This window comes from Schistocerca serialis, chromosome 2 (assembly GCF_023864345.2).
Source record: "Schistocerca serialis cubense isolate TAMUIC-IGC-003099 chromosome 2, iqSchSeri2.2, whole genome shotgun sequence".
NCBI classification, from domain to species: Eukaryota; Metazoa; Arthropoda; class Insecta; order Orthoptera; family Acrididae; genus Schistocerca; species Schistocerca serialis.
In genome coordinates this window covers 653,815,264-653,830,210 of record NC_064639.1, presented here as the reverse complement: position 1 = coordinate 653,830,210, position 14,947 = coordinate 653,815,264, and the positions used below count along the sequence as shown (strand labels likewise).

General features: G+C 41.6%; 1 protein-coding gene across 2 annotated transcripts in view; it reads right to left on the bottom strand.

The window, feature by feature from the left end:
• The window catches only part of LOC126457735 (BUD13 homolog), a 66,057-nt gene that overhangs the window by 33,415 nt on the left and 17,695 nt on the right, over nucleotides 1-14,947 (bottom strand). Inside the window, exons 2-3 of one of the 2 annotated variants that reach the window (XM_050094279.1) lie at nucleotides 4,374-6,276; nucleotides 2,562-2,716 (exon numbers count right to left, since the gene is read on the bottom strand). In XM_050094279.1, coding sequence (XP_049950236.1) covers nucleotides 2,562-2,716; nucleotides 4,374-6,276 — 2,058 coding nt within the window. Of the gene's footprint in view, nucleotides 1-2,561; nucleotides 2,749-4,373; nucleotides 6,277-14,947 lie in introns of those variants that run through there. The other variant, XM_050094280.1, reaches the window with a different exon arrangement.

Below are 14,947 nucleotides of genomic sequence, written 5' to 3'. Positions count from 1 at the left end.
TATTTATTTGGTCTGGTAGGGATAATTTAGTAGGACACTGGTATTGCTTATTGTTATCCAAGCAGACACATGAACAGAGGTGGCTACAGCTTCAACTCTGGTGTTAAGCAACGATGAGGTATTTGAACATGTCAGTATACAGACTGCTTCAGAATCCTCCTCGGTTTTGCAAAAGGCATGGCAATTTTTGATTTTAGCAGTGGTTATCAGCTGATGAAGATTTGCTAGATGGCAACAGTAACCATTACACCACCACTGAATAATGGAAACTGTGAATGTGAAAGAGTGTATGGGTTATTTTGCTGGTTGTTTCTGCACTTCCTGTGAGGATGGTGCGATATCCAAGCATAAGGGTTCATCTGTTTTCAAAGGATGTTGCAACTGCTGCACCACATTTTGATTTCACTTCTATATTTTTTGATGACGATGATGGCAATGATGATTGTGCAGATATGTGACCTGTCACATATGGCTCTTTCATCCCATGGCTAACTCAGACTGCAGACTGCTGAGTTTGGGGAGAGCCTCAAAGTAGGAAGCCGATAAAATGTTTTATACACTTGCATTTTTCATTCTTTCTTTCATACAAAGCAAGTCAGTGCGTGTAGATAATAACATACTGGAAAAATAACACACTTTGGATGTTGTTCGGATGGCCTAACTTCAGGCAGTACTCTTTCACAAATACATTCAGCACTGAAAGAACTGAAAACATTTTGTAGGTGGAGAAACATAAGGTGTAGGATCAGATATGTAGAGTATGACTAATCTTTTCAGGAAGGATGTTCTCTTCTAAGGCAAGTATAAAGGCATCTGTGTCCACACCATTGTCCTCTGGACCTCTCTATAATGTACAAAATGGACTATTTGTCATTCTACATTGGGAAGCCATTCGTTATCAGCCTGACCTTGGATAATGTTGATGCTTTTATGCAGAATAATAGTGACAGTATGTCTCCCAGGTCAGTGCATGTTTGGTTGCACATGATGCAGATTTTGAGCAATAAAGATCTATTTCTAGTTCTCTCTAATGTGACTACTTCTCCAAGCATACCAGATATTACGTAACCCATCCTGTTCCATTTCTCAGTACTTATCCCTTGTCCCATGGGATATTCAGAGGCAGAAATGCTATAGGTTGACAACTTTCTGCATCATAACTGCTAGCTTTGTCTGCTGGGATGGCCGTATCCTGTTTAATTTGTCTCATGTGGATGTTTGTCCTGATGCAACTCCAATCACGAGGCTCTGCATGTGGGCACCATCACCCACTGTTTGGGTCACCTGTTGGTTGCTTGGTTTATTTAAAAGAGGGGGGAAGGGACCAAACTACGAGGTCATCGGTCCCTTTTTCCTAATAAAACAATGCCACAAGTGTGAGAATAAAACAGATGAGACATATAACACAAAATGGAAAGAAAGGAAAAACCACAAGAACAAAGGAAAGCCAACGAACAAAAGAGGGCAAGAAAACAACAGACACACTAGAAACAGAAGAGAGTAAAACAAAATTAAATTACAGTGGCTGGCCGAACAAACTTAGACAAAATGATAAAACCCACCCTCACGGATAAAACATAAAAATAAATCAGCCAATGAGGCATTGTCAGATGAAATGAGCAGCAATGAGTCCGGTAACCCAAGATTTTGTCGCAGGGCAGTCAAAGTAGGACAGTGCACCAGAATATGAATTACTGTCAACCGGGTGCCACACCAACACTGAGGCAGGTCTTGATGGCACAAGAGGTAACTCTGGGTCGCCCAAGCGTGGCCAATGCGGAGCCGGCCATGGGTCACCTGCTTAGTGGTCACTGCTAAGAGTACCATTGTCCAGGAAAGACTGGCACCTACTCCATGGTTTGGATGGGGAGTTCACAGTTCAAGAATCACAAAATGGTACCTATTTTGTCAGGGGGCTACAGCCAAGGGGTACCCCTACAGCTCCATGTCAGAACAGCTACTGTGCTGCAGTTCTGGTATGTACTTAAGCCCATATGATTAATGTGTGCACAGGGTCTCTGCATAGTGTGGACTACGTGAGCACCACATAAGGTGTCTTCACCTAAATGACCTAATGGCTGTAGAATGAAGAAAAGTAGGGGACCATATCCTAGAGGGGGCCCAAAAAATATAATTAAATATCCAGAAATCATGATTGTGATCACAGCCATGTTGTCCACTTTGGAGCACACCTAAAATCACAATCCTTCAGAACTCTGTGTGTCACCATCCATGACTAAGGAAGGAAAACTCAAAAGAAAGGCACTTTTGAGGAGGAAAAGTTCCCTTGCAACTGAAAATGAAAAGTTATTAGATGCGGCAGAATAAGAATTCTTTCCTTAGATGATTCTGTGATTTTTACAGTTAACTACTCTACTCAGTCTGTGCCCCCCCCCCCCCCCCCACAACACACACACACACACACACACACACACACACACACTCCATCTCTCTCTTTCCAATAAAGTGAACAGTTTCTTTGCAAAACTGAATAATTCGGGAGGGGGGGGAATATATTGTAACTTTCGTTTGTAGTATGTATGCTAGTTGTTAAACCTTACCCTCTGCCCCATCTGGAATACTTTGACTTCTGTTCAGCTTCTGCTATTTGCTGCTCTTCTCGGTCCCGGGCCTCTTGTTCTAGATTCCTTCTTTTTCCTGTCTTCCTGTCTCGCAAAATAGCACTAACACCTTCTCCTGACACTGATGGGTCTAACTGCAAAGTAATATTAACCAACACAGCTGAAACTAAAAACAGAACTATTAACTTTTCTATTTAACATATGATTAATCACTTAATTTAATAATTTTTTGATACTTAATATTCTTCTTTTATAAAGGGAAAAATGGGATTAAGTAAATCATTAGAGCTTATTACAGAAGATATCAAAATGAGATATGATAACATCACAAATGGACACAATACTGCACAATCTGTCAGCTGTTCAGTCAAATTCAAGTTACCACGATATCTGAGATATTTTGAGGTAAAACTAACCAAGGAAGAAGCAAAGAAGAACTCTTAAATGCACAAACATGTTTACAGACAGACCCACATCTTTGAAAAGCTCACTGCAGTTTTAATGTAGACAAATTATTGTAAACATATTTGCATGGTTCAAGGATTCACTGTCCAACAAAACTGGAATTAAAGCAGGATCAACTGATATAAAATGTTAATATACCGGGATGTTATAATTAAACTTTTGCTACTTGAGAGGGCCGCCCATGAAAAACAAATGACCGTAGGACAATGAAACTTTGTGGAAAAATTTGTAAGGACATTCATAAGAGAAATAATGAATAAACCACTGAAGGAAACGTGTTTTAATTACCACCTGAGGGGTAACACTCATTAACTGCACACCATGTTTGAGTTCCAGGTTATAAACATTGCTGAATGTGACGACCACCTGCATGCACGGCAGCCTGGAACAGCACTAGGGATACCGCAACTGTTCACATTACTTTTCAAATGGTGGACCATGGAATGTTTAGCTGTCGAGACGTGGCTCATGCATTGCTTAAAGATCACACATTGTGTCCAGATACTTGACCATGGTAACAGTAACTTCTTCAATTTGTGGCACAATTGGCAGTTGGACTATCCCAGGAGCAATCCTCAAATCACCAGTTAATTCAAACCTCTGAATCATGTTGTTCTACTACCGTGCAAAAAGAGGACTTCGCTATACTCTTTCACTGTACTGATAGTCAAGAAGAGCAGCAGTATTGTTGCTATTGTTCCGACAAAATAGCTTTATGAGCAAAGTTCTGATCACCTTGTCCTGAGCCATCTTCACTGTCTGCAACAGTAATGCAGTCTTGTGTATCAGCCCTAAGTCACTGTGCCAGTACTGGTACATAATGGCAAGTCATGTCACTAACACTACTAACAATGCAAATCCTGCAGCACACAGTCTCAACATAATTCCATCCATTGGGTATCCATATGGTAAAAAGTTTTCTGTCAACACTGGCTCAAGTAGCAAATTTAATTATAACCACCCTGTAAATAATGGCACACCATTTCTTTCAAACCTTCCACATATTTTACTTCTCCCCCTTCCTCCAATACACACATCAAGAGCATATTTTGGCCTATTTTACATCCCTATCTTTTATAATGTTTTAAAATAACAACTTTATTTTTATTTACCATTCAGTTTCTATCCAAATTAAAATATGTTTGAGATTTTGTGCTGCTGTTAGTCTTTCTGAACTTTTTACAGTCTAAGTAGTAGGCCTATGTTAATATGAAACATTACATTGTTGATTGAATACCAAAATCCATTCTTTATGTTAACTACTTTTACTTGTGTGATAAAAAGTTAAAATTGGACAAATAAGGGAGACTATTAAGAATTACTAACCTGGGCAAACATTTCACGTTCTCGTTCCTGAAAATCTTGAATCTCCTTTTTCAGTTCGTCTTTGGATTGCAAACCAGCTTTCATTCCATCTAACATTTTGGCATTACCTTTTTTTGCTCTTCCAGGACTATTTCTGGTATGAGAATTTTCTCTCCTGCTCCTTGTATCACTGCTGCCATCCTGCTTTATCTTTCTATGGGAGGTATCCTTAGACTCATTTCTGCTTCTTTCAGGAAAGGTGTCACGTGTTTTTGTTGCTCTGGTTTCCTGACCATCAGTTTCAAAAGATTTCTTCGAAGAAGACTTAACTTGTGAATACTTCCTAGGGGGTGACGCATCAGAATCATTATCTGACTTGTTTCTACCAGAAGGTGAATTCTGCCTATGCTTCCAACGTGATGGTTCTCCATAATTTCTTGAAGGTGATACACTATCCCTGCTATGTTGCCTATTCACTGAATTTTTGTCTTTGTACTTAGAGTGAGTTTTTTCAGAACTGTGACTTTTATGCAAGTTATCAGCAGTATCTTTCATAAATTTACTTGCAGAATCAAATCCAAGACTCTTCTGATTGCTTCTACTTTCTGGAGATTTACTTATTTCATTTCTGTTATAAAACTTTTTTGCGGGAGATTTTTGGTCAAACTTTCTATTTCTTATGAGCTCAAAGTCATGTTTCTTCACCGAGTTTTGATGGCCTTTCTCTACATTGTACTGGTCTATATTTTTCCTTTGTGATGACCCAATAATGTCAGAATGATTTTTTGTTGCTCTTGAGGGTGAACTGTACCTCTTGGTAGTTCGGGACGGTGACTCTCGATGTTTCGAGCTTCCCTCTGTACTGCCATCTGGTAACTGTTGCTTGTGTTTCTTGCGAGAAGACTGTTCTGAACCTTGTTGGTACCTTGATCTTTGAGCAGTGTGTTCATCTGGATACTGCTTCCTATGTCTACCCTGACTGCTGGTTTGATGCTGTTTCACTTTTCTAGGAGGTGATTCAGAAGCATGCTGCCGCTCTCTTTGCTTGGGTGGTGATCTACAATACTTCACTGGCCTTCCTTGTGGTGATTCATCTGCTCCTGGCTTTCTAACTCTGTGAGGAGATGATCTGTCAATGAAATCTTTCCTTACTTTTCTTGGAGGAGATTCATCAGAATCCTGTTGCTGATTTGATCTCCTAGGAGGTGATACATCTGAATCACTTTGATTCCTTGATCTCTGTAATGAGTATTCATCCGAATTCGATTTCTGTGACTTCCTAGGTGGTGATTCATCTGAATCATATTTCCGTGGGTGTTGCACTTTTTCAGTTGCACTCAGTTTTTTCAGTCTTCCAGAGTAATCAACATGGGGTTTCTCCTGAACTTTCTCCTTGTCCTTCGAGGGCATTTGAAACTCACGAGACTTTTGCCCTTTCCTTGGAGGGGATGCATCAGAGTCATTATCACTTCTATGTACAGTTTTTTTCCATTTTGCGCGTGGAGGGGAAATATCTGCATCACTATAGTTTTCATTAGTCCTTGACAATTTGTTGTTCTTTTTTGGTGCTGCTGAATCATCTAACTCGCTGGAATTTCTTATAATTTCATTCTGTAATGTTTCTTTCCTCTTAGAGTTGCTACGGTCACTAACTTCTTCTGAACTTCCATTATACTTTGGCTTTTTTGTAACTGCTGATTTTATGTCAATAGCTGTGATTTTTAAATCATCAAGACCATCCTCATCAGCTACAACTTTCCACCGCTTTGTCCCGAATTGTTCCAATCTTTTAACTTCTTCAGGACGCTCATCAATTATTCCTGCAATTTGTGGAGCATCTTCTGCTAAGTTGTACAGCTCGATTTCATCATCATCTAGTGGTCGCATATTCTTTATGTCGATGTCATCATCCACAATGCGGAACCTGGAACAGTATGACAACAGAACTTAATGTGCTGTTTCATCTGAGTACAAGACAGTATATCAAAAGCTACAAAGAAAATTATTTGATTACAGTTGACATCAAATACCTTACATCATGGTTAGAATGTATTCTTCAGTATCTTACGAACTCAGTGAAATGTTTTTATGAACACACATCCACATGCTTGTTTCCTTTTATCTCACAATCTTAGTTTACAAATACTTAAATATCGTTGTAAACATCTGATCAAAAATTTCCATTAGTATAGTACAATCCCACAACTGATACAAGTCTCACAAATGAATGAAAAAAGTTTTTTGCTCTCACAAAGGAAACATTGTTAAAATGTCATTTACACTAAACTACATGTGGGTACTTTGTTATTCCCCATGATTTTCCTTTAGATTAGGAGTAGTCAATCTATTCATCCACTGCCCACTCTTGTATCTCTGTCAGTAAGAAAATTTTCTAACTACCCACCGGTTCCACAATTACATTCTTTTATAAAATAGGGAAATAACTTCATAAAATTTATGAAGCAGAGTTATAGCAAGTTAAAACATGTAATAATAATTACTTTCCAAGTACTTAATGTCAAAATTTTATGAAAATATAACGAATTTTTTTTTAAAACCCCTACTGCCCACCAGGAAAGGTGGAATACTCAGTAGTGCATTGTAGGGACCAGGTTGACCTTCGCTGCTTTAAATGGTGAACTAAATATTTTTTATAGCAAGTAATAGCTCACTGTGGTACAAGCTACCTACTGCAAAGAATTACAAAACTTAACACTGAAAACTCTGAAATTTACTTTGCCACAAAATAGCCATCAACATTATTACATCAGACAACATACAAGCCAAACCCATAAATATATTTCCACTTTTGAATTGGGACTACATTAAAAATAATTGGCCACTTTATGTGATAACTGTCACGGAGTATAACCACCTTAAATATTAGAAAAATATCAATTTAAAAATGGCTTCATTTGTTCTACACACTACATCATCTGGCTTCACAAAACAAAGTAATGTATGAGGGGGAAAAAAACAAGGAAGAAAAGAAGGTTTTAAAGTGCATGTCATATATTCAGACCTTATTTCTATAGTGATACACATCCAATTTAGTTAATTTCAAGAATTGAAGTTTAAACATAACTGAGTGATGACAGTAAAAAACAGTAATCCCATCTATCAATCACTTGGGATTATTACAGATTTTAAGTAGCGGGTATGGCAAGACACTCTGCAAAACAACACTGAATGCTTTCTCCGAAACTTACTAAGAACAGACAGTTCTGATACTCACTAATGTTGAACATATATTGGATCTAACAGCAACAATCAGACCTGACCTTTTTGGTTGGTTGGTTGATTGATTTGGGGGAGAGGGACCACACAGTAAGATCATCAGTCCTATCGGATTAGAGAAGGTAGTCAGCTGTGCCCTTTCAAAGGAAGCATCCCGGCATTTGCCTGAAGCGATTTAGGGAAATCACAGAAAACCCAAATCAGGATGGCCAGATCTGGATTTCAACCATTGTCCTCCCGAATGCAAGTCCAGTACGCTAATCACTGCGCCACCTTGCTCAGTACCCAACCTTTCTGTCAGAACTGACAATTATTACTGAACTAGATAGGGCACCTAACACAAAAACTGAGGTGTGCGTGTTCAGAAAGCTAGATAAAAGTGGCAGTAGTGTCATATCTCAATGGGACACTTTGAACATTTAGCCCTGGACAGGAGCAGGTGGAAGAGCTGTGGCTCAAGTTTAGAAGAATATTTGACCACACAGTGGATAGAGCTGTTTCTTGTAATATAGTTAATGATGGGAGAGATACTCCATTATATAGAGTCACCTTAACTACTACGGAAATAGAGACTACTACATTGGATGCAAAACACAGCATGGGCTATGAACAGAAAGATGCTAGCCTAACTGAAACACATTTACCTATCAAGAAGGAACATATGTGAACTGAGTTCAGCCTTTCTGCTTTTGGTTTGCTACCTTCAACTTCAGTCCCTGTCTCATCCATGAGCATCTTAACACTAACTTTGGTGTCACTAATAGCCTTTACATGTGACTTCTTTAGAGGAATAGTATCTAAAAATATATCATGAAATCCAAAGGAATTCTGAACACATGTAAGGCTATTAGTGACACCAAAGTTAGTACCAAGGCACTTATGGATGAGACAGGGTTTGAAGCCGAGGTTTGCCAAACAAAAGCAGAAAGGCTGAGTTCACTTCACTAATGTTCCTTTACAAAGGAAAATCTATGACTATTGCCACAGTTTAATTCTCGCATCACTGCAAAGGCAACAATCAGATTCTACACAGAATTTGCAGCCAAGTTAGCTTTCTTTTATATGTCATATACACTTAGCCAGAACATTATGACCACCAATCTACTATCAATATAATCCTGTCCCAGCAAAAGCAGCATCACCTGGCAAGGAAAGATTGGTAGTCAGAAACACGCATGGTGTAAGGAGTATCAGAAAGTGTGCTGTCTGTGTGCAGAATGGGGAAGGCTCACGATCTATTCGAGCTTGACCGAGGGCAGACTGTAATGGCTTGGGTGCTCAGCAAGAGTGTTTTGGAAACTGCACAACTTGTCAGATGTTCGAGGATGCTGTGGTGTGTGTCTTCAACACATAACGACAACGTGGTGAAATTGTGTACAGATATCATGGGGTTGGGTAGCCAACCCTCATTACAGATGACGGGCATCACAGGATGGGCAGACTGGTCAAACAAGACAGGCACTGAACTGTGATGGACCTAATATCACACTTCAATGCTGGGCTGCGTACAAGTGTTTCTAAACACATAGTGCACCGAACACTACTAACAATGGACCTCTACAACTGATGACCCACGCATGTGCCAATGTTAACACCACAATTTTGGCAACTATGACAGAAATGTGCACGTGACCATCATCACTGGACATTGACAGAGTGGCAGAGGGTTGCAATGTCTGATGAATCCCAATACTTTCTTCTTCAGGCCGACTGGAGGGAGCGAATCTGTTGTCTTCCATGAGAACAGCTCCTTGACACACGTACTGCGGAACAGAGACAAGCTGGCAGCAGCTCCATTATGATCTGGAGAACATTCACGTGGGCATCCATGGATCCAGTGGAAGTCATGCAAGGCATCATCATTGCCAAAGAGTATCAATACACTGGCTGCAGCCCACGTATACCCCTTGATAATGATCATATTTTTTGACAGGAGTGGCATGTTTCAACAAAAGACCAGGAGTGTGATGGAGTGGTTTGAGGGACACAGTGGTGAGTTCCACTTGATGTCCTGCCCCCCCCCCCCCCCAACTTGTCAGATCTGAAACTGATTGAACACATATGGGATGTGATTGGATGTGGAATTAGAGCTGACCCTCCCCCCTCCTACATGGATTTACAGGAATTAACTGACTTGTGTGCACAGATAACTCCCTCCAGTTACCTATCAAGGCCTCATTGTTTCCACACCATAACATGTCGCTGCTGTTACCTGTGCCACAGGTAGAAATACCGGCTAATAGGTAGGTCATCATAATGTTGTGGCTCATTAGTGTATGTCGTAGATACCTCAAAAGAAAAAACTGTGCCAAATAGGCGGAAAAAAGCAGAAGTGAGGCACAACCTAACATTCAATATCTCTAATCTATTCCTCCCACGAACCATGGACCTTGCCGTTGGTGGGGAGGCTTGGGTGCCTCAGTGATACAGATGGCCGTACCGTAGGTGCAACCACAACAGAGGGGTATCTGTTGAGAGGCCAGACAAAAGTGTGGTTCCTGAAGAGGGGCAGCAGCCTTTTCAGTAGCTGCAGGGGCAACAGTCTGGATGATTGACTGATCTGGCCTTGTAACACTAACCAAAACGGCCTTGCTGTGCTGGTACTGTGAATGGCTGAAAGCAATGGGAAACTACAGCAGTAATTTTTCCCCGAGGGCATGCAGCTTTACTGTATGGTTAATGATGATGGCGTCCTGTTGGGTAAAATATTCTGGAGGTAAAATAGTCCCCCATTCGAATCTCTGGGCAGGGACTACTCAAGAGGACGTCGTTATCAGGAGAAAGAAAACTGGCGTTCTGCGGATCGGAGCATGGAATGTCAGATCCCTTAATCGGGCAGGTAGGTTAGAAAACTTAAAAAGGGAAATGGATAGGTTAAAGTTAGATATAGTGCGAATTAGTGAAGTTCGGTGGCAGGAGGAACAAGACTTTTGGTCAGGTGAATACAGGGTAATAAATACAAAATCAAATAGGGTTAATGCAGGAGTAGGTTTAATAATGAATAAAAAATAGGAGTGCGGGTAAGCTACTACAAACAGCATAGTGAATGCATTATTGTGGCCAAGATAGACACGAAGCCCACGCCTACGACAATAGTACAAGTCTATATGCCAACTAGCTCTGCAGATGATGAAGAAATTGATGAAATGTATGATGAAATAAAAGAAATTATTCAGATAGTGAAGGGAGACGAAAATTTAATAGTCATGGGTGACTGGAATTCGAGAGTAGGAAAAGGGAGAGAAGGAAACATAGTAGGTGAATATGGATTGGGGGATAGAAATGAAAGAGGAAGCCGACTGGTAGAATTTTGCACAGAGCATAACTTAATCATAGCTAACACATGGTTCAAGAATCATAAAAGAAGGTTGTACACATGGAAGAATCCTGGAAATACTAGAAGGTATCAGATAGATTATATAATTACAGGACAGAGATTTAGGAACCAGGTTTTAAATTGTAAGACATTTCCACAATCTATTGGTTATGGACTGTAGATTAAAATTGAAGAAACTGCAAAAAGGTGGGAATTTAAGGAGATGGGACCTGGACAAACTGATTAAACCAGAGGTTGTACGGAGTTTCAGGGAGAGCGAAGGGAACAATTGTCACAAATGGGGGAAAGAAATACAGTAAAAGAAGAATGGGTAGCTCTGAGGAATGAAGTAGTGAAGGCAGCAGAGGATCAAGTAGGTAAAAAGACGAGGGCTAGTAGAAATCCTTGGGTAACAGAAGAAATATTGAATTTAATTGATGAAAGGAGAAAATATAAAAATGCAGTAAATGAAGTAGGCAAAAAGGAATACAAACGTCTCAAAAATGAGATTGACAGGAAGTGCAAAATGAATAAGCAGGGATGGCTAGAGGACAAATTTAAGGATGTAGAGGCTTACCTCACTAGGGGTAAGATAGATACTGCCTACAGGAAAATTAAACAGACCTTTGGAGAATAGAGAACCACTTGTATGAATATCAAGAGCTCAGATGGAAACCCAGTTCTAAGCAAAGAAGGGAAAGCAGAAAGGTGGAAGGAGTATATAGAGGGTCTATACAAGGGTGACGTACTTGAGGACAATATTCTGGAAATGGAAGAGAGTGTAGATGAAGATGAAATGGGAGATACAATACTGCGTGAAGAGTTTGACAGAGCACCGAAAGACCTGAGTTGAAACAAGGCCCCGGGAGTAGACAACATTCCATTGGAACTACTGACGACCTTGGGACAGCCAGTCCTGACAAAACTCTACCATCTGGTGAGCAAGATGTATGAGACAGGCAAAATACCCTCAGACTTCAAGAAGAATATAATAATTTCAATCCCAAAGAAAGCAGGTGTTGACAGTTGTGAAAATTACCGAAGAATCAGTTTAATAAGCCACAGCTGCAAAATACTAACGCGAATTCTTTTCAGACGATTGGAAAAACTAATAGTAGCCGACCTCGGCGAAGATCAGTTTGAATTCCGTAGAAATATTGGAACACGTGAGGCAATACTGACCTTACGACTTATCTTAGAAGAAAGATTAAGGAAAGACAAACCTATGTTTCTAGCATTTGTAGACCTAGAGAAAGCTTTTGACAATGTTGACTGGAATACTCTCTTTCAAATTCTAAAGGTTGCAGGGGTAAAATACAGGGAGCGAAAGGCTATTTACAACTTGTACAGAAACCATGTGGCAGTTATAAGAGTCGAGGGGCATAAAAGGGAAGCAGCGGTTGGGAAGGGAGTGAGACAGGGTTGTAGCCTGTCCCCGATTTAATTCAATCTGTATATTGAGCAAGCAGTACAGGAAACAAAAGATAAATTCGGAGTAGGTATTAAAATCCATGGAGAAGAAATAAAAACTTTGAGGTTCGCCGATGACATTGTAATTCTGTCAGAGACAGCAAAGGACTTGGAAGAGCAGTTGAACAGAATGGACAGTGTCTTGAAAGGAGGATATAAGATGAGCATCAACAAAAGCAAAACGAGGATCATGGAATGTAGTCGAATTAAGTCAGGTGATGCTGAGGGAATTAGATTAGGAAATGACACACTTAAAGTAGTAAAGGAGTTTTGCTATTTGGGGAGCAAAATAACTCATGATGGTCGAAGTAGAGAGGACATCAAATGTAGACTGGCAATGGCAAGGAAAGCGTTTCTAAAGAAGAGAAATTTGTCAACATCGAGTATAAATTTAAGTGTCAGGAAGTCGTTTTTGAAAGTATTTGTATGGAGTGTAGCCATGTATGAAAGTGAAACATGGATGATTAATAGTTTGGACAAGAAGAGTGTGTGTGTGGTTTGCGGTTTTCGGGTGCTAAACAGCGTGGTCATCAGCGCCCTAACGCACAGAAACAGTAACACATGCGGTGAAGGGACGAAGACGGACAGCAAACAAGGAGAACGGCTAAAAGACACAGACCTGACGCAGTTCCAAATCCTCACATACAGAGGCAAAACAAAAGGAGAAGAAACAAACTAAAAAAGGAAAGAAAACACAAGGAAAAGAGAACAGAAATCGAAGTGAAACAAGTAGGTAATTGTGACTGGCGGACCTCTTACTTAAATCCTGGGTGAGCCAGTTACCCAGCAGCACATTAAAATCCTCTCCCTAAAATCCGAGGCAACAAATTGGACAGGACACAAAACCGTAAGACCTTAGCCACAGGCATTGCGTCGTCTTGCAAAATAGAGAGCAAATCCGGTGGCAAGGAAACCACCGCCCTCTGGTCAGAGAATAAAGGACAGTCAAGTAAAATGTGGCGGACAGTAATCTGGACGCCACAAGCACTGCAGATTGGGGGGTCCACCCGCCAGAGTAAAAAACCATGCGTTAAGGGACTGTGCCCGATGCAGAGGCGAGTGAGGAGAACCTCATCCCGCCTGCATGACTGGTAGGACGTATGCCATGGCCACGTGGTGGCCTTAACCAGACGCAGCTTATTTTCACCGACTGCCAGCCACTCCTCTTCCCATTGACGCATAACACGAAAACGCAAAAGGGAGGTAACAGCATGGAGAGGGACGGCACATTCAACAACGTGAGGGAGGGAACACGGATCTTTGGCAGCCACATCCGCCAGTTCGTTTCCCCTAATACCCACGTGCCCCGGCACCCAGCAGAAAGAAACCTCCTTCCCCTGCCGTTGCAGGTGGAGTAGGGCATCATGGATGTTCTGGACAACCATATCCGCTGCGTACAAGTGTTGTATGGTCTGAAGGGTACTCAGGGAGTCAGAACAGATGAGGAACTTACGACTGGGAAAACATCTCATCTGGTCCAATGCCCGCAGGATCGCAAACAATTTGGCATCAAAGATGGTAAACGCCGCAGGAAGCTGTAACTTGACGACTCTATCAGGGAAAACAACAGCACAACCAACAGAGTCCCCCCGTTTAGAGCCATCCGTAAATACTGGTACATGGGCCGGATGCTGGTGTAAAATATCGGAAAATAAGGAGGTAAAAACAAATGCATGAGTGCAGCTCCTCCGGTACTCCGACAAGTCTAAAAGGATGCTGGGCCTCTGGAGCAACCAGGGAGGGAGACGAGTAAAACCCAGTCATTGGGGGGCCACACGCTCCACACCAAGGCACGCAAGCAGATGCTTGGCACGAATCCCAAATGGTCTCGTTGCCCTGGGACGACTGGAAAAGAGACGTTCCATAGGCGGTCGGGCAACGGTAGGGTACGCAGGGGAGGTAGGCAAGGAACTGACACACCCGTCGCACCACGAGGAGTTTCCGCCGGATGGCAAGCAGCGGTTCCCCTGCCTCAGCACACAGGCTGGGGATGGGACTAGTACGGAAGGCACCAGTGGCCAGCCTGATACCCTCATGGTGTACTGCGTCAAGAATCTTCAGATACGAAGGCCTTGCTGACCCATACACGGTGCAACCATAGTCAAGACGCAATCGGACAAAAGCCCTATAAAATTGCAGCAGACGCGCCCGATCTGCTCCCCAGGACCGATGGCTCAGACACTTCAAAATATTCAGTGCCTTCAGGGCCCGCACCTTGAGGTCTTTAAGGTGAGGCAACCACGACAACTTGGAATCAAATGTGAGGCCCAGGAACCTCACAGTGTCTCTAAAAGGAAGAATGGTGTTCCTCAGACGCAATTCTGGGGAGGTAAAGAGACGTCGAGAACGATTAAAATGAACACACACTCATTTGTCTGCAGAAAAGGTAAAATCCGTCTTCGCAGTCCATGCCTCTAATCGCTTTATCATAAGCTGCAACTGCCGACTAGCAGTGACAAGACTAGAGGAAGAACAGAAAACAGGAAAATCGTCCACAAACAAGGAGCATTGGGCAGGACTCCGGATAGTGGACGCGATACTGTTAATGGAGACAGCAAAGAGGGTGACACTT